The 19,005-nt window shown below is 35.9% G+C and overlaps 1 protein-coding gene across 1 annotated transcript in view; it reads right to left on the bottom strand.

The window, feature by feature from the left end:
• The window catches only part of SLC30A7 (solute carrier family 30 member 7), a 90,619-nt gene extending 71,637 nt beyond the window's left edge, over positions 1–18,982 (bottom strand). Inside the window, exons 1-4 of the mRNA XM_042953075.1 lie at positions 18,731–18,982; positions 18,408–18,509; positions 4,780–4,893; positions 412–499 (exon numbers count right to left, since the gene is read on the bottom strand). Of these exons, the coding sequence (XP_042809009.1) occupies positions 412–499; positions 4,780–4,893; positions 18,408–18,509; positions 18,731–18,810 (384 nt within the window). The 5' untranslated portion in view covers positions 18,811–18,982. The remainder of the gene's footprint in view (positions 1–411; positions 500–4,779; positions 4,894–18,407; positions 18,510–18,730) is intronic.
• Positions 18,983–19,005: the final 23 nt, after the last annotated feature.

The following is a 19,005-nucleotide window of genomic DNA, read 5'->3' as shown; positions in this document are numbered from 1 at the left end:
ATCATAAAATACTGCCATTCATTTCAGGTTCATTGATCTTTCAATTTTCTCTTTATATTTCTTTAATATGCCAAATATTACAAGTTCACTGACAAAATTCTCGGATTTGTTTAAGAACTCTTCCCAGCTGACCTCACTACCCAGACCGTGCCTTTACTTTTCACAGTGTCTATAATTCATTCATAGCTTATAAAGCACTATCATTTAATGGTTTTCAATTTCAAGTAGTTTCACATATATTTAATTTTTCCACTATTTTGTAAGCTCCTCTTACATATTTTACCTAATCTAAGACTGTCCTCAATAATACTTAATAACAGTGTGAAGACAGCTTTATACATGTATCTTTAGTTCATAAACATTTTCATTGCAGAAATGTAATTTACTGACTCAAATCATTATCTACAATACCTCAACTCCTTCTGAGAAAATAAAAAAAGCAGTGAAGATCAAAAACAGGCCATTGACAAAGCCAGCCAGAACTTCCGCTCTAACATACCTAAAGAAGAGCAAAGTAAACAAATGAATTATTATTTCTTAAAAATCAAATCATACATTTATATACATTCAGAGATTCTAAACCATATTATATGGTTAAAAGCAGCCAGCAAAGTCCTAGTATTTATAGTATAGTATGCTTTATTCTATATATACTGTAGAAATGAGGAAATGACTTTAATTATTATGAATTATGTATAATAGCAAAATGCCATAAACCACATCCATCTCTACAAGCCAATCAAAAGACCTTCTTCGAGTAAGTACGTTTAGAAAGACCCTGCACAGAAACATAAATTTCAAGTTGCCCCTGGAGAAGGAAAAATTGACTGGACAAGGAGGCAAAGAAGGAAGGATCTAAGAAATAAAAAGTAGGAGCAAAGGACTTTTCTGAAAGAGGGGTTTAATAACTTATTTGCTTCTTTTCTAAAAACTCCTTATACTTTTTGTTTTATAACTTTCAGTTTTGAAATCTTTGGAAAATGGAACTTTGATCTGAAGGAAAACACAATCATCCTAGAGCCAACTTAAGATTTACATTCCTAATCACTCTTTTCTAAGATTAATACATTTAACAAAAACTTTTCAATCGCCTATTTTTAGAATCAATCCTGGCTTCACATAATTTTAATTAAACTATTTTTTAAATGCCTGCCTTTTTCTCTATGGACTTCTGAAGCTTTCTGCTTACTACCTGCATGAAGCATCAGGGAAAGATTCTATTTTTCTGTTAACGTATATGTGGCTTAGGTAAAGTCATTAGAAACTTCAACTTGGCAGTTTTACATGTCCTAACTTGATTCAAAGGGTGCTGAGAGCAGTTAATCACTATGGTCCTTAAATAATATAATAGGAACATCAAAAATTCTGCTTTTCCTAGCTTTGTCAACTTCTAGATTATACAAGCTTTACTGTAAAAAACATTTTTAAAGAGAACAAACTATTTAAAATGTACTCGTTTCAGGGGAACCTGGGTGGCTCAGTCAGTTGAGTGTCTGACTTTGGCTCAGGCCATGATCTCACAGTTTTGAGTTCGAGCCCCACATCAGGCTCTGTTTTGACAGCTCAGAGCCTAGAGCCTGCTTAGGATTGATTCTGTGTCTCCCTCTTCCTCTGCCCCTCCCCAGCTCATGCTCTGTCTCTCTCACAAAAATAATTAAACATTAAAAACATGTACTCATTGCAGTTATGTTGAAGTTTGCTCTTTCAGTACATTCCAACATAGCATGTATTTCTACATTCAGAAAGAATGCAGATTTCTACCTTCTAATACATATGAATGAATTAGATTTACATATTTGTCAAAGCATATGCCTTTTTATTTTTCAGGGGAAAACATTCATTAAATTCAGCCTGCTTCCATAGTAAACACTTAGGAATTTACCTAATCTATCAGCAGGGTTACTAACCTCAAAATAAAAAAAGCACTTTCTTTTAACCCACTCTTCTATTCCCAAAGCTAATGCTTGATTGAAAGCCTTTTGTCCTTGAGTTCCACTGGATTTCAAGATCAGAGGTAGAAATGTTTTTCAGGCATCTTTTTGTCTCTAGTGCCTAGCTTAGTATGTGCTTAATAAATTCTGATCCGCTGTTGGACTCAAGTGATTTAATCAGGCTTAATATATTTGCTAACCTTGCTTGTAGGAATCAAGTGAAAATTTTGTGAAAACCAGACATACTTGACTTTACAAATAACTGTTTACTTCAACAGAGTGAGTCTTGGAATTAAAACATATAATTCACGAACGTGCTATTGCCTAATTAAGTATGATGGCATCTGGATTCTTTAGCCAAGGCAAAAAAGGATACACGTACATATACATATGTGTAAAGGCATGTACATACGTATCTACCCATCAGACATATATTATTTTTATACTGGCATCGCTATTTCAAAAATAGTGTGACCAGATACAAAAACGACTTTTCTATAGAGAAATACTGAAAAGTCTTCTGCCTCTCAGATTCCTCCTCATCTTCTATTGTGGTCAGTCTGCTATTGCGATCATACTGAATCAGGGTTTTGGAGATTCATCCCTAGGCTTAGTCTATCCAGTGTCATTTTGATGTACTGGTACCTATATTTTACTGCTTACTACTATAGCAATTATTAATAGGTTCAAATGTTGCATCAGATTTTATTCCCTAATTTTTTCCTTCTCAAAAGAAAAAGGCAAACAAGAAAAAGAATAAGAGATAAAAAGATGGCAAGAATATTACTCCCTCATATAAATGAGTTGAAGTTGCACAGTTAAAACCGCTATGGTACTGAAGGTATCAAAGTTATGCCTAAAAACCATCTTACAAACCATCTTACAGTGGAGACTACGCAACCTAAGTAGAAAACAACAGATATCCTAACGTGTAAGAACTGAGAACTTTTATAGTCACCTATTCTTTATCCCAAAAACTTGTTCACTAAGATACTCTAATCAGATTTTTGATATACGATATATATGAATTACTAATTTTCCAACACAAAATTAGAACTTTACATACAATTTTTCTTTAATGATTCAAAATACACTTAAGAATCTTTTGATTGCATAATGCCATGGAAAATGTTCTTTTCTGAACTGTTTGGATTTATTTATATATAGATCTCTCGCTCTAGTCTGTAAAAACAGTATAATTAGTGGTTTTGCCTCGTTTTTATAACCTTACAAATAATTATATCACTTCGGTTATACCCCAAATCAGCAAGTTTTGTCAGAATTTCATATATCTCTCTTTTGGCACTTGTCACAATGTACAGTCATTATGGTATTTTTACTGAACCATTTCCCCATGTGACCACAAGTTCCTCCAAGGCAGAAGACATATCTTATTCATCTTTGTAAGAGGCAAAGGATTAGACTCACAGTGGGCCCTCTGAAGAGAACAAGAGCATGTACAAGAAAGACAGTGTGTGCTTGCTTGTTCAAGAACAAAAGCAAAAGGTGGAAAGAAAGAGGAAAGCAGTGAGGGAACAAGAGTAAAAGAACAAGGGGAGTAAGAGGCAGTGCGCTAAGAGAGTGGATGTGAGCAGGCAGGAGAGAATGAGAGACGCTGCAAAGGAAAGAGAGCCTTCCAGGAGGAGGATCAGGGAGAGAAGGAAAGAGACTGGGAAAGGGAGAGAAGAAAGACTTAGGGCGGAAGAGGTTGAGAGAGAGGGAGAAGGGAATAAGGAAGACCTGAGAGATACAGCAGTCAAGGGTAGAGGGAGAGAACAAAGATGCGCGGGAGAAAGAGAGGAAGAAGAGGGTGGAAGGCTGAGGGATAGACAAAGACCATGAGCACAGGCACAAGGAACTGGAAAGTACAAGAGAGGAGGTTAGGGAGTTCCGGAGAGATGACAGTGAGCATGAGGATGGGGATGAGAGTGAAAGAGAAAAAAAGTAGGAAAGAGTGAAGAAAGGAGAGAATGTGAGAGAGCACTCACAAGGGAGCTAGACAAGTGTCAACAAGTAAGAGGCAAGGGGGGAGCAGGAAGGAAAGAGAAAGTGGATGGGGAGACAGAGAAAAAGGGTACTACCTCTGAGTACTGGTTACATGTAAATATAATTACACTGCAAAATACTCTATGAACTCAAAAAAGAAAACACCCAGGCAGATCACTCGAACATCAGAAACTCCATTGTTTCCCCCAATCAGAGATGGACAAAAGGCAAACCCTGCCTTGAAGGGTACGAGGCTTGGAAGTGAGACCAGATGTGCCAATACGGTCTCTTCAACATAAAAACACTCTCCAAATATTTGATTAGTTATCCAAATTCAGCAATAGTATGAAAAGAAGTATTTTTCATAAAAGCAGAACTGAAGAGGGTAATATAAAATCAGATTAGAAAATAATGATTTTAAATAAATTAATGGCAAAATATCTCTTTAAAAAAGAAACATGACCATTTTCATAAACTGAAATATTTTTTCTTTTTCTTAAAAAAATTAGGTTAAGAGTTGAGGAAGTCCCCTATCTAGCAAAAAATTTCACTTAAAATTTTCTGGTAAAACCAACATGTCCTATCTCTAAGCAAAAGAACTTCGATGCAAAAACAAAAAATATATATATACTGTAGATTGCAATTACATACTGTTCAAAAACAGGTTAAAACTAATCCACCAAGTTAGGGAAGTGCTTGTTACTCTTGGGGAGCAACATGGGAAGGAACGAGAAGGAGGCATGAGGGGGGATTCAAGAGTTCAAGTTATACAAATGTGTTCAATTTGTGAAAATTCATTGTGCTTAAGATTTATTTTCTGTATTTCTTATACTTTGATAAAAAAGTTTTTAAAAGGTCTTACCCATAAGAGAAAGCATCATTATCTCTCCATTTTGAAATAACAGATGCTGCCAATCCAGCCAAAATGGCAGTGCTATCGAAAAACATGTGAAAAGAGTCGGAAATCAAGCCTAAGCTGTAAAAGAACAGACATATTGGCATATTATAATAGTAACCAAATAGTAGGCATCCTTCTATACATTCTCTAAATATCCTTCTGCTCATCAGGAACTAATCTTCTAAACAGACAACCTTGAAATATGATATACAGACAGACATTGAGGATAAGTTTTAAACATCTCAGAAGGAAACTTCACACCCCCTGCCCAAGAAAAAAAAAACCAAGCTTCTACTGAAAGAGGGGTTTCTAGAAACAAAGCTAGCTGCTACTGGATGAGCAGCAGGAATCTGCCCACTCTCTGATCGCTGACAAAGGTCAGCGACCACTGAAAGAGAGAAAAATAAAACCAGCCATCACTGTCAGGGGCAAGTCTGAAGCCAGCTTGGGCCCAAGATCTTACACTGACACAAAGCAAAGGTCTGCTGTTGTTGGAAGAGGAGCAAGACAATCATTCCTTCTCTTGATACAAGGCTGCGGAGAGAGGTGGGAGAAGGGGCAGGAACGTTAATAATAACCACTCTGGCACTCAGGTGACAACGGACTGCCTAAAATTACAGCTCCAGCAGGAGGACCAAATTCTCTCTCCCCACAACCAAAGCCTTGACTAGAGTACAAAACAATAGCAATCTACCACTGAGAGCTGAGCAAGAGCACAGAGACTCCCCTATGGAACAGGTGAGCGTGACTTGTTGAAAGCTGAGAGTAGAGCAAGAACACTGAGAAAACCCTCCAGGGCCCCAGACCCTACACTAAACACAAGGTGGTAGAAGCCACTAAAAAAATTTGAAGTTGGTAGCTTGTTGAAACTAACTAGCAATAACAAAAAACACAAAACCCAACTAGCCAACTATGGATCAGAGACTCAAAACCCCACACTAATGGCCTGACAAAACAACAGGGGTACACATTTCTGGGCATAGATACTATCAACCTTGGTCGCTGTTAATCTTTTAAACATAAGATCCAGCACTCAATAAATATTTATAAGACACATAATAAGATCAAGGGGCAAAAACCAACCAACCAAACAAACAAACAAACAAAAACCACTGTCAAGAGCTAAAGCAGTCAAGAGAATCAGAACCAGAAAAGGCCTAGAGACTGGACTAGGATAAGGACTTTAAAACAAACATGATTACTATGTTAAAGGATGTTGTATAAAGCTGTTGAAGATTCATGAACAAACTGAGGACTTGCACGTAGATAAAACTATAAAAGAATCAAACGGAAATAACAAAAACATTTTTTAAAAATCACAATATTGAAGAGAAATAATAACATACATGGGCTTCTGAGCAAATGGGACACAGACAGAAAGAATCATGTCAAGAGAAATTATCTAAGTAAAACATAAAGAATTAAAGGAGTGGGGGAAAGAAAAAACACAGAACAGAGCATTCAAAACCTGTCACATCCATCAAAGAGACTCAAATACAAATATTTGGATTCTCAGTAACAGAGGAAAAAAATAGGGTAGAAAAAGTATTTAAAGAGAAAATGCTGGAGAGTTTTTGAAAACAAACCACATATTTAAGAAATTTAATAAACCCCAAGCAGGGGGAAAACCCTACATACCTCACAAACTGCTCAACACCAAAGAAAAAAGAGAAAATCTTGAAAACAGTAAAAGGAAAAACAAAGATAAGATTATTAGTATATTTTTCATCAGAAACTACTCAAGGCAGAATAATGGAGCAATGTCTTTAAAGTATGAAAAAAGATGCCAACCGAAAATTCTGTATCTAACAAAATATATTGAAAAATGAAGGCAAAATAAAGATTTTTCCAGACAACCAAAGCTGACAGAATTCACTGCCAGTAGATCTGAGTTAAAAGAATCAGAAGTTCTTCAAACAGAAGTAGGATAACAGATGGAAACATTTGCATAAAGAAATGAAGATCACTGAAAATGATAAATATGTGAGTAAATAAAAAAGATACTTTTTCAGGGTGCCTGGGTGGCTCAGTTGGTTAAGCATCCAACTCTTGATCTCATTTCAGGTCTTGATCTCAGGGTCCTGAGTTCAAATCCTGCACTGGGCTCCACACTGGGCATGAAGCCTATTTTTTTTAAAAAAAGATAATTTTTCCACTTTTAGTATCTTTAAAAGATCATTGAGAACAGAAAAAAAAAAAAAAAAAGAAAAGAAAAAAAGAAAAGAAAAATAAACAAACCAAAAGCTGGTTCTGTGAAAATATCAACAAAATTCACAACCTGTAAGTAGACTAACCAAGAAAAAAGGTAAAAGATTCAAATTACTAAAATCAGGAATGAAAAAGAAAAATTACCACTGACTTTACAGAAATAAAAAGGATCATAAGAAAATACTATGACCAATTATAGGCCAGCAAATTAGATAACATAGAGGAAATAGACAAATTCCTAGAAACAGTCTTGCAAAACTAAAAAAAAAAATTCAAATATAACAAGCAGACAGATTGAATTATTAATTGTAAAACTTCCAACAAAGAAAAGCCCACACCCAGGCAGCTTCACTGGAAAATTCTACCAGACATTTAAAGAATAGATACCATCCCTTACAAACTCTCCCAAAACACAGATGATGAAGGAATGCTTCCCAATTCACCGTGTAAGAGCAATATTACCCTCACACCAAATGAGACAAAAGACATCACAAGAAATGGAACAGACTAATCTTTTGCAAATATAAACACAAAAATCTTCAACATACACTAGCAAGTGGAATCCAAGTATATATATTTGAAAAGTACATACCACAACCAAGTGAGATTTATACCAACAATGCAAGGTTGATTTAATATATGAAAACCAATCAATCTAACATATCATATCAACAGAATAAAAGACAAAAACCACATGGTCATCTCAACAGGTGTAATAAGAGTTTGACAAAACTTAACACTCCCCTTTATATTAAGAACACTCAACAAACTTGGAATAGAGAGAACTTTCTCAACTCTTAAATGGCATCTACCAAAAACCCAGAGCACCATTAAAGGCCAAGGACTGAATGCTTTCCCCTAAGATCGGATATAAGGATGTCTCATCTTGCTACTTCTATTTAACATTGCACTGGAGGATCTAACAAGGGCAGTTACGCAAGAAATTAAAAAAACAAATAAATAAAATAAAAAATAAAAAGTGAAGGAGTAAAACTACCACAATTTGCAGATGACGGGATTTTATATATACAAAATTTTAAGGACGCTACTAAAAACCTATTAAAATAGATGAATTTGGCAAGGTTGCAGGATACAAGATCAACATACAAAAATGAACTGTATTCTTAATAGTAGTGATGTAAAAAAATAAAAAAAGATTTCCATTTATAATAGCATCAAAAAATAAAATACTTGTGAATAAATTTTACAAAAAAAGTGTTAAATTTATACTCTATAACTATAAAATATTGTTGAAAAAATTAAAGAAGACCTAAATAAATGGAAAGATATCTGTGTTTATGGATCAGAAGACAACATTGTTAAGATGCCAATATTTCCCTAGTTGATCTACAGAGTCAACTCAAACCTATCAAAATCCCAGTTGACTTCTTTGAGGAAACCGACAAGCTGATCTTAAAATTTACATGGAAAGCAAGGGACCTAGAATAGCCAAAAAAATATTGAAAATGAAATCTAAAGTTGAAAGACTCATACTTCCCAATTTCAAAACTTTACTATAGAGTTACAGTAATCAAATAGTATGGTGCTGGCACAAAAATAAACAAATAGAGCAACGGAATACTATTTAGAATCTAGAAATAAACCCTCACATTTATGGTCAGCTGACTTTTGACAAGGATGTCAAGACATTCCAATAGTGGAAAGAATAGTGTTTTCAACAAATGTGTTGATACAACTGGATATCCACAGGCAAAAGATGACTTTTGACATTATAAAAATTACCCAAAATTAACCCAAAACAAAATTAACCCAAAAAATTAACCCAAAAAAGATCAAAGACCTAAACATAAAAGCTAAAATATTCACCACCTTGGATTAGGCAATAGTTTCATATATATAGAAGACATCAAAATCCCAAGCAATAAATGAGAGAACAGAAAATACAGACTGGATATCACTGGAATTTAAAACTTTTTTTTCTTCAAAGGACATTATTAAGAAAGTGAAAAGAAAATGCACAGGTGGGAGAAAATATTTACCAATTCTACATATGACAAGGGGCTTGTATCCAGAATATATGAAGAACTTTTTTTTTTTTTTTTTCAGATTTTATTTATTATTTTTTTTTTAATTTTTTTTTTCAACGTTTTTTATTTTTATTTTTGGGACAGAGAGAGACAGAGCATGAACGGGGGAGGGGCAGAGAGAGAGGGAGACACAGAATCGGAAACAGGCTCCAGGCTCCGAGCCATCAGCCCAGAGCCTGACGCGGGGCTCGAACTCACGGACCGCGAGATCGTGACCTGGCTGAAGTCGGACGCTTAACCGACTGCGCCACCCAGGCGCCCCCAGATTTTATTTTTAAGTAATCTCTATACCCAACCTGGGGCTCAAACTCACAACCTGGAGATCAAGAGTCACATACTCCACCAACTGAGCCAGCCAGGCACCCCTATACGAAGAACTCTTAAAACTCTTCCAAAAGATAAGGCACTTGGGTAGCTCAGTCAGTTAAGCAACCAACTCTTGATTTCAGATCAGGTCATGATCTCGTGGTCTGTGAGATCTAGTCCCGCACTGTCAGCACGGAGCCTGCTTGGGATTCTTGCTCTCCCTTTCAAAAACAATAAACAAATGTTTTTAAAAAACTCTTCAAAGGGCACCTGGGTGGCTCGGTCGGTTAAACATCCGACTTCGGTTCAGGTCATGATCTCACGGTCTGTGAGTTCGAGCCCCACGTCGGGCTCTGTGCTGACAGCTCAGAGCCTGGAGCCTGTTTCAGATTCTGTGTCTCCCTCTCTCTCTGCCCCTCCCCTGTTCATGCTCTGTCTCTCTCTGTCTCAAAAATAAATAAACGTTAAAAAAAAAAAATTAAAAAAAAAAACAAAACTCTTCAAGAAGATAAGTAATCCAATGTCTTAAATGAAACAAAGAATCTGAGTAAACATTTCTCCAAAGAAGACACACAAATGGCCAAAAAGCACATGAAAAGATACTCAACATCATTAACAACCTTTCAAGGAAATGCAGGTCAAACGATGAGAAACAGCTTCATAACCACACTATGACAGCTAAATCAAAAAGATCAATAACAAGTGTTGGTGAGGATGTAGAAAAATCAGAATTCTCCCACACTGCTGAATTTAATTTGACAATAAAAATAGATGAATACTAATTCACGTAGAATATGGATAACCTTTGAAAACATTATGCTGGGTGCAACAAACCAGTCACAAAGGATTATACACTATATGATTCCATTTACATGAAAAGGCCAGAGTAGGCAAATACAAAGAGACAGAAAGTAGATTAGCAGTTGCCTAGAATTAGGGCAAATCAGGGGATAAGGGAATTAGAGGGCAATGGCTAGAGGTGCAAGGCTTCCTTTCAGGGTAATAAATATCTTCTAAAACTGATTGTTCTGATGGTTTTACAACTCTGTGAACATACTAAGAGCCATTCATTCGTATACCTTAAATGGGTAAATTGTATGGTTTATAAATTATATTTTAATAAGGCTATTTTTAAAAAATGGTAACTATCTAAAGCAGGAATCAGCAAGCTATGGCCCAGACTACCATCTATTTTTGTAAATAAAGTTTTATTGGAAAACAGTTACACTCATCTGTTTATATACTGTGTATGGTTGCTTCTGTGCTTTTACAGTAGAATGGAGAAGTTGTGACAGAGACCTTATGGCCCTTAAAGCTTAAAATATTTGCCATCTGCTGCTCAGATAAAGTTTGCTAACCTCTGGTACAAAGCAAAAACAGGTACTGTATTATGGGGTTTAAAACACATAAAAAGTGAAATGTATGACAATAATGGCACATAGGACAGAAGGAAATGGAAGTGTAATATTGTAAGATAAACATATTATTAATTGTGGTTAAGTTAAAAATTCATATTACTCATGCTAGAGCAACCACTAAAAAAAGAGGTATAGAATTCTGCACCAACACAAAACACATGTCCTGCTACCACTGGAAAAGGAGCAAGAAACTTACTCTCACCCAAGACCATCCACATGTACAGAGCAGAGTTTTGCTTTCACAGAAGGGGCAAAAATGTTGGGGGGAGAAAAAAACCTACTCCCAGGGCCCAGGCTCACGGCGCCTGCCTAAGGGCCTGGGTTAAGTTAATGAACGCCCCTTTGCTCTCACCACGAACTTAGCACTGAGTAACAAGAAACAGCAGTCTGCAGCTTGGTGGGATCGGTGGGGGAGGGTAGCCATGCCCCATTTGAAGAGTTATCTCTGTACTGTGTTACAAAACCACCAATAAAGACATTGCTTCTGATTTTGTTTTCTCTTATATGATAAGGAACTAATATGGTAAGTTACTTTTAAAATTTAGTTTCAGAAAATTCTCTCTCTATTCTGATAAAATGTAGTTGTGTTGTAGTAAAACCTGACAATGAGAATTTTTACCCATCGTGCCTTAACTTTATGGAATTTTATAACTAAATTTAAAAGTCAATTTCAGTAACTACATTAATTTACACTTTCAGTAGGCTTACTTTTTTCCTCTCTATACACGATTCCTCATGTTTTTATTTCTATAACTTAAGGATTCTATTATATATGTTACTTTTATCTTAAATGGCCATAAATTAGTTGTAGAAGAAGGCAGGATATTCATTCTAAATAAATATAAATGAAAATGATACACTGATGTACACATATATTTAGTAAAACCTGCTGTGAGTTGAATTGTGTCCTCTTCTAAATTCTTAAGTTGAAGTCCTACATCTCCAGTACCTCTGCTGTGAGCTAATTTGAAAACAGGGTCACTGCAAACATAATTTATTAAGATTAGTTAGTTTAGCAAGGTGGGCCCTAATCTAATATGACTATTGTCCTTATAACAAGAGGAAATCTGGAGACAGACATGCACACAGAGAGACTACTGAGTAAAAGATAAGGCACATATCAGATGAGGCTTCTACAAGCCAAGGAATGCCAAAGATTGCCAGCAAGGCAACTGAAGCTAGGAGAAAGCATGGAACAGATTCTTCTATGCAGATCTCAGAAGGAACTAACACTGCCAATACCTTGATCTTAGACTTTTAGTTTCCAGAACTATAAGACAATAACTTTCTACTGTGGTACTTTGTAACAGCAGCCCTAGCAAATTAATACACACTAGCACTATCTTCTTTACAACAAATTTATTTTAAACATATTTAGTGGACACCAAACACTGCCTACATGGGAGGGAAATGGTAAACCTCTTCTGTACACCACAGCAATTAAGTTCCCTTTTCAAGAGGTTTAGATATAGCTTGGCAATTTTAATACTCATCAAAATGAGATTTTCAATTTATTTAAATTTTAAGTAAATTTAATTTTCATTAAAGATTTTTTTTTCAGAGTGCATGCATGCACATGCACGCACAAGTGGGGAAGGGGCAGAAGGAGTGGGAGAGAGAAGCTTAAACCAGACTCTATGCTCGGCGCGGGGTCCCACGCAGGGTTTGTTCTCATAACCATGAGATCATGACCTGAGCCAAAATCAAGAGTCAGACGCCTGACTGAGCCACTCCGGTGCCCCCAAATGTTATTTCACTTTTAGTATAGTATAAAATATGATTCTACCTGAAAAACTACTCCCTCTTCTAAAGTGGAATCATGAAAAAAAAAAAAAAAAAAAAAAAAAAAGAGGTTAGAGTGGGAGAGAGCCAAAGCATTAGAGACTGTTAAAAACTGAGAACAAACTGAGGGTTGATGGGGGGTGGGAGGGAGGGCAGGGTGGGAGGGAGGGCAGGGTGGGTGATGGGTATTGAGAAGGGCACCTTTTGGGATGAGCACTGGGTGTTGTATGGAAACCAATTTGACAGTAAATTTCATATATTAAAAAATAAAAAAAAATAAAAATAAAAAATAAAGTACAAAAAAAAAAAATAAATAAAGTGGAATCATGTTCTCTTAAAGCATTGCAACGTTTTTTTAAACCTGGTATCACGATTTGAAAATTACTCAGCTGCAACTATATAGACAAACTCAAATGAAAAAGAGTCTACTTCTAGTTCTCTGTTCTATCATACATCAAAACACTACCCATGAGGAATGTCAATTTTATTGTTCATCTTCAATATTAGCAAATGTTTCTTATTATGAATTGTCATTTAAACCGCATGGCATAAATTTCCTTGTAAATAAAGACAGCATAAGAATATTTCAGGTTATATGATTTACATACCAAATGTAACCTAATAAAGAACAATTAGTTGTTAAAAGCAGCATACCTGTTTTAGGCTCCCATCTTTAAATACTGTCAGTTTCTCTAAAATTAATTTTTAAACTTTTTTTAAGTGACTACTTTCTAAAGATATTTTAATAAGGAAAACTTCTTAGAACATAAAAGAGAAACCTGATCACTGAAACAAAATATAATAAATGTGAATAAAACATTTAGCAAAAGAAATTCTCAAAAAAGATTTTATTTAAGGTCATTGGGGCAAAAACAAACAAAAGGGAGAAAGAGAGTCCATAAATTGAGATTTCAGAGACATATCAACCAAATATGCTTGGACAGGAGTTTGGATCCAAGTATGATTTTGTTTGGATTAGATCTTATTTGGATTCTGACTTATAAAACTAACTGTAGAAAGAATTTCTGAGACAATAAGGATCATCTGAACCCTAACTGGACATTTGATATTAATAAATTCCTAATTTTTAAAGATGAGAATGGCACTGGGTAGTATTACGGGGTGGGGGGGCCTTTTTTTTTTTAGAGACTCATACTGAAGTAGTTAGGAAGGAAATTATATTTGGTATCTGTGTTAAAATAATCCAGTGGTGAGACAGATAACACAGAGGAAATGAAATAGACTACATGTTGATAAATGATGGGAACATGAGGTCCATTAAACTCTCTTTTCCTTATGCTTAAAATTTTCCATAATAAAAAATTTTAAAAAGATCTGGTAACTAAGCTAACAGTATATCTATAGTGTGTTGTTAAAGATTAATTCAAAACTGAAGACAGGGAATAATCACGGTAACTTTCCATGAGATGGAAAGTAGAAAAACTTAACTACCAATTTATTAGGAAGAAATTAGAATCCTGACATTTGCATAAGTTGTTAAACTAATGACAGTTATGGTAAAAAACCCACAACTCTATTACATTCCATTATATAATCCCTTACTTAAAAATATTCTTAGCAAAGGGGCGCCTGGGTAGCTTAGTCAGTTAAGCATCCGACTCTGGCTTGGTCATGATCTCACAGCTCGTGAGTTTGAGCCCCATACAAGGCTCTGTGCTGACAGCTCAGAGCCTGGAGCCTGCTTTGGATTCTGTTTCCTCTCTCTGCCCCTCCCCTGCTCATGTTCTGTCTCTATTTCAAAAATAAATAATAAACATCAAAAAAAATTTTTTTTTAATTTCAGCAAAGTGGAATACTTGCCTGCATTTTTAAGGTGAATAACAAAACTACAGGAAAGCAGAAGTCATCACCATAAAGTGGTAAACTGTCTTTTAAGAACGGAAAAGTTGATGAAAGACAAAGATAAATATCTTTTAATTCTATAGAAAAATGTGATTAATAGAAGCATTTTCTTTACCGAGTTACTTTACAAATATATGACATATTATACAGAAGTAGGAACAAATCAATGTCCAGTATGGCCTCACACATTTCCTGAACAAATATTTACTTTGGTAATACAAAGACATTTACCTTTAGAGTTATATGAGTTCCCTCTATGTCTAAGGGGAAAATTGTTGCAACAGCTTTGGTAAAAAATATTACTGAAGTTTTCTAACAAACAGTTAAGTACAGTTAAAAGAGCATAAGAACAAAGGAAACTATAGTGGAATACTAGGAAAAAAATCACAGTGTAGTGGAAAAAAAAAATCCCTGGACGACAGGTGCTTCTAGGCTTTACTGCTACTCTGGGGTAAAAAAAAAACAAAACAAAACCTGGGCCTCAGTTTTCTATCTATAGAAGTCAGACTAGTTTATCTCTTTCTAGTCTCACTTCCTGAGCCTACAGTATGCATATATTTCCTTTCTTTTTTTGGTAAAGAATCCTTAACTTTCAGCAGAATACCTGTTTGACTGGAACAAAGATGACATTTGCAAGTAGGCACAACCAATAAGATAAAGGCTTAGCACTGAACTATAAGTGTTCTATGTGTGTCCAGATAAATCTCCTTAAAAGACACTATATACACTTTTTACCTCTTTTTCTCTCTGTTTTGGACAATCTGCTGCTAGGGATAGTTGGAACGACAGCCATCGTGAAAATAAAAGTTTTGTGATATGTAAGAAATCATTATTTGGGGATTTTTCTGTAACTTGAAAAAGCACTTAATCCTAGATGGTACAAAACCACATACTTATACTATATTAACTCAAGATGAAGTAGTTACTCAACAATAATACCAAAAGAAAATAAAATGATAGAAAGAAAAGAATCTTAAAAGGAAAGATCACATATGGTATCCCCATCATTTTCTTAACTTCAAAGAGTAAGAGAAAAGAGGAGTTGTAAGGTTTTCCTCCTCTCTAATAGGGCAGTTAGTACACTTAGTGTCGGTAGATTAATTCCATACATTCATTATTCCTTCATTCCTTCATTCAGCAAATATACATTAGCCATACTATGTGCCATGTACTAAGGTGCCTGAATAAGATAGAAAAGATCTCTACATTAAGGGAGCTTACATTATAGCAGAAAAGTAAAAGGCAGTGGATATTTAAAGGTGGAAACATACACAAAGAACTTAGCTATTCTTCCACCGATGACACATTCTCACCATCAAAAATATGAACCAAGTCCTTCCTTTAAATAATGAAGGCTCTAAACAAGAAGCAGAACTATTTATTTTTTGCAACTGGATCAACAACTGTTTCTATTAACCTTTATTTGTGAAGACAGCATGTTTTATTCACCTTTTAATTCTATAATGGAAAAAATTCTTGACATTTCATGTTCATAACATCTTGAAACTTAATTTTTATAGAATGAAAATGAATACAGAAATGACTATGACAAACAAAATAAATTTTGGTGAGACATTTATTCAAGGAACTTAAAATCTAATTGAAACTTCAGGAACAAAGATAATCCAATTATATAAGGAAATTGTTGACCAGTCAACAAAAGGGACTGAAACTGCGATATCTAAATAAGACGCAGAAATCCAGATTATGAAAAGGCCCAAGCAATTTTTAAACCTGTCAAGGCTTCAATAGCAATGTATTTGTACTTCCAACCCACTGATAAAAATTAATATCGGTAAGTGGTGTGGACATGGATGTTAGTATAATGATGAATACCTACTAAATGATTTAGGTAAGACAGACACTAGCTCAGAGCTAGATTTCAAATGTGGAAGATATAATAACACAAAGAGAGTAAATTGTAGGAAAAGAGATCCTAAGGTTAGAAAAACAAGCCACCAAAGGGCAAAAGAAAAAGTCATGTACCACTGATGTTTTCCTTCGGTACTGGTGACTAATAGCAAACGGCTTGGAAAACAATGGTTTTAGTACAGTGATTGAACAATGCAGGCTTGTTCACTTATATGCAGTTATTTTTCAATTTGGTACAGTACCAGAAATGTATTTTCTCTTCCTTATGATTTTCTTAATAACATTTTCTTTTCTCTAGCTTACTTTATTGTAAGAATACAGTAACATAATACACATAATATATAAAGTACATGTTAATCAACTTTATGTTATCGCTAAGGATTATGGTGGACAGCAGGCTATTTGAAGTTAAGTTTTTGGGGAGTCAAAAGTTATACACAGATTTTTGACTGTACAGGGTTCATTTCCCTAATCCCCATGTTGTTCAAGGGTCAACTGTAATTTCTTCAATAGATCTCTACAGATCAAAAAATTTACTTTATACCTAACTTTCCACGAAAGAAGTGATGTGGGCACTTCAAATATAATTCCCCTGAACAAGACATTTCACATAGTAATTTATGCCATAAAAGGCCACAGTGAAAGATAATGTATTGTAATGTAAAGTGTACACATATAAACCAAGTTATAGCCTGAATACAATCAGTACACATGCCACAATATGGCATAATTTAAGAAGAGCAAAATATATTATAAACACTGTATATTTATAATAAAGCATGATTATTATACTATAACATAGTGTTTTTAACATGCATAATACATTGAAGAATATTAATATTACAAGATACATATATCTGCTTCTCAGAGGGTTCAAAATGGTTATTACATACACTAAGATTTTACTATGTCTCAATATTCCTTTTAAAGTAGTGACTAAATCAATAACCTTCATAATGTGCTGAGTATTTTTTATAAAATTGAGTTGACATCTGAACTGAAAAGAAGTCCACTTTTTAATATAAAAATGTAAATGTCACAAAAAATGGTGATCTTATTTAACGTCATTGCTCAATCTCGATAGAGATAAAGATCAAGGACAGCAATTCTCTCTAAAAATGGACTACAGAGGAAAGAGACTAACTCTAAGTAACAGAAAATAAAGCATAAATAGCATAGGTTCTTAATCTAGGGTTCAAAATCTATTTCAAGGAACTCCATATCACTCCTGAAGTTTTACATAAAATTTTGAGGGTTGGCTTTTATCAGATTCTCAAATGAGTATGAGATTTAAAGAGGAATCTGCACACTTAGAAATGTAACGATCTTATTGTTAGCTGCACAATTTTACAAGACCTTAAGTTATTCAACAGTAAATACCTGGAAATAATATTTCAATTCCAGAGTTCCTGGATTTACCTCTTCCCAAAGCAGGTTCAAAAACAAAAAAGCCCAAAGATGGCACAAAAACCCATCAATTCAGGGGCTGTAAGTTTTTAGAAAACTGTACCGGATTTTCTACTGCAATCAAGACCAGAGGGAAATCATGAGACAGTTGCAGCATAAAATTAAAGAGAAGAGAAGTGAATGACACATATTTCTTTGGATAGCTTCTTTATAAAGCTCTTAATAATAAATTAAGTTGAACATCTAAGATATTCCCTCTCAGATCTTAAGGGTGAAATCCAGATGCCACTCCCCCAGAAAGAAGCAAGGAACACTCCCACCCAAAAGACGCAGGAAACAGGTTTCTTCTAATTCCAAGAAAGTGGGCAAAGCTAAGGTTTGTAGTTAGGGATGACTCTTTCCATCGGCCAAAATGAAGAAGAGACTGGTCACTCTTACTTGACGGGGCGGGGGGGGGCGGGAGGGGGATGGGGGCGGGGACCCAAATCTTAATAACTGCTGCACGTGATGGGCCCCGGATCTTAAACGTAGCCTTGCCAGATTGCTGTGGATATGAGAAAGCAACTCAGCAGCAGAGCTGAACAGCAAAGACCTGAACCTCCTGGTGAGGAGCTACGTGGCATTAAGCAAACACTGCTTCGTTTCCCCCACCCCCTGCTTCCGCCCAAACCCTTTTCCCTTTGGTTACCAGTTGCTCCAGATGCCGTAGAGTAGTTCAACAAAAGCGAAAGAAAGGTTCAGGCACAGGAAGAAAAACAGGTTCCGGGACGTCTTGTCCGACAGGATAGACCTGGGAGTGATAAAAGTGGAGAACAGGCGGGAGAGTCAAAGGGGTGCCAGGACCCGGAGGCTGGGTCCCGGTTTAAAGACCCTCCCAGCCCAAACGCTCCTTTCCTCACAGCGAAGGAAAGTGTCCCTGATGCTCCCTCCCTGGATCTCGGGCCATCCTTAGGTCTGGGCCTTCTCCCCTACGTCCGGATACCCCTTTCCCGCAAAAACAGCACCCCGCACCTAAACCAGCCCGAAATCTTGCCGAACAGATTGAACTTGGGTGGTTTGTATTCATCGTCCTTGATGGACAGGGGTAACATCTTCTCTGCCCGGCGAAGGGCCGGGTCTACTCCCCTCTAGTAGTGGCTCCGTGGGTGATGGTAGTGACAGCGGCGACGCCTCAGGTGGGATTCCCCAGCGTTTGTCCCGGGCCGCGTGCCGCTTCGAGACACAGACAGACACAGACACACACCCGGGAACTCGCCGACTTCCGGCCCGGGCCGCGCAACGAGTCC

This window comes from Panthera leo, chromosome C1 (assembly GCF_018350215.1).
Source record: "Panthera leo isolate Ple1 chromosome C1, P.leo_Ple1_pat1.1, whole genome shotgun sequence".
Classification (NCBI taxonomy): domain Eukaryota; kingdom Metazoa; phylum Chordata; class Mammalia; order Carnivora; family Felidae; genus Panthera; species Panthera leo.
The sequence above is the reverse complement of the archived record's forward strand: the minus strand, read 5'-3'. Positions and strand labels throughout refer to the sequence as shown.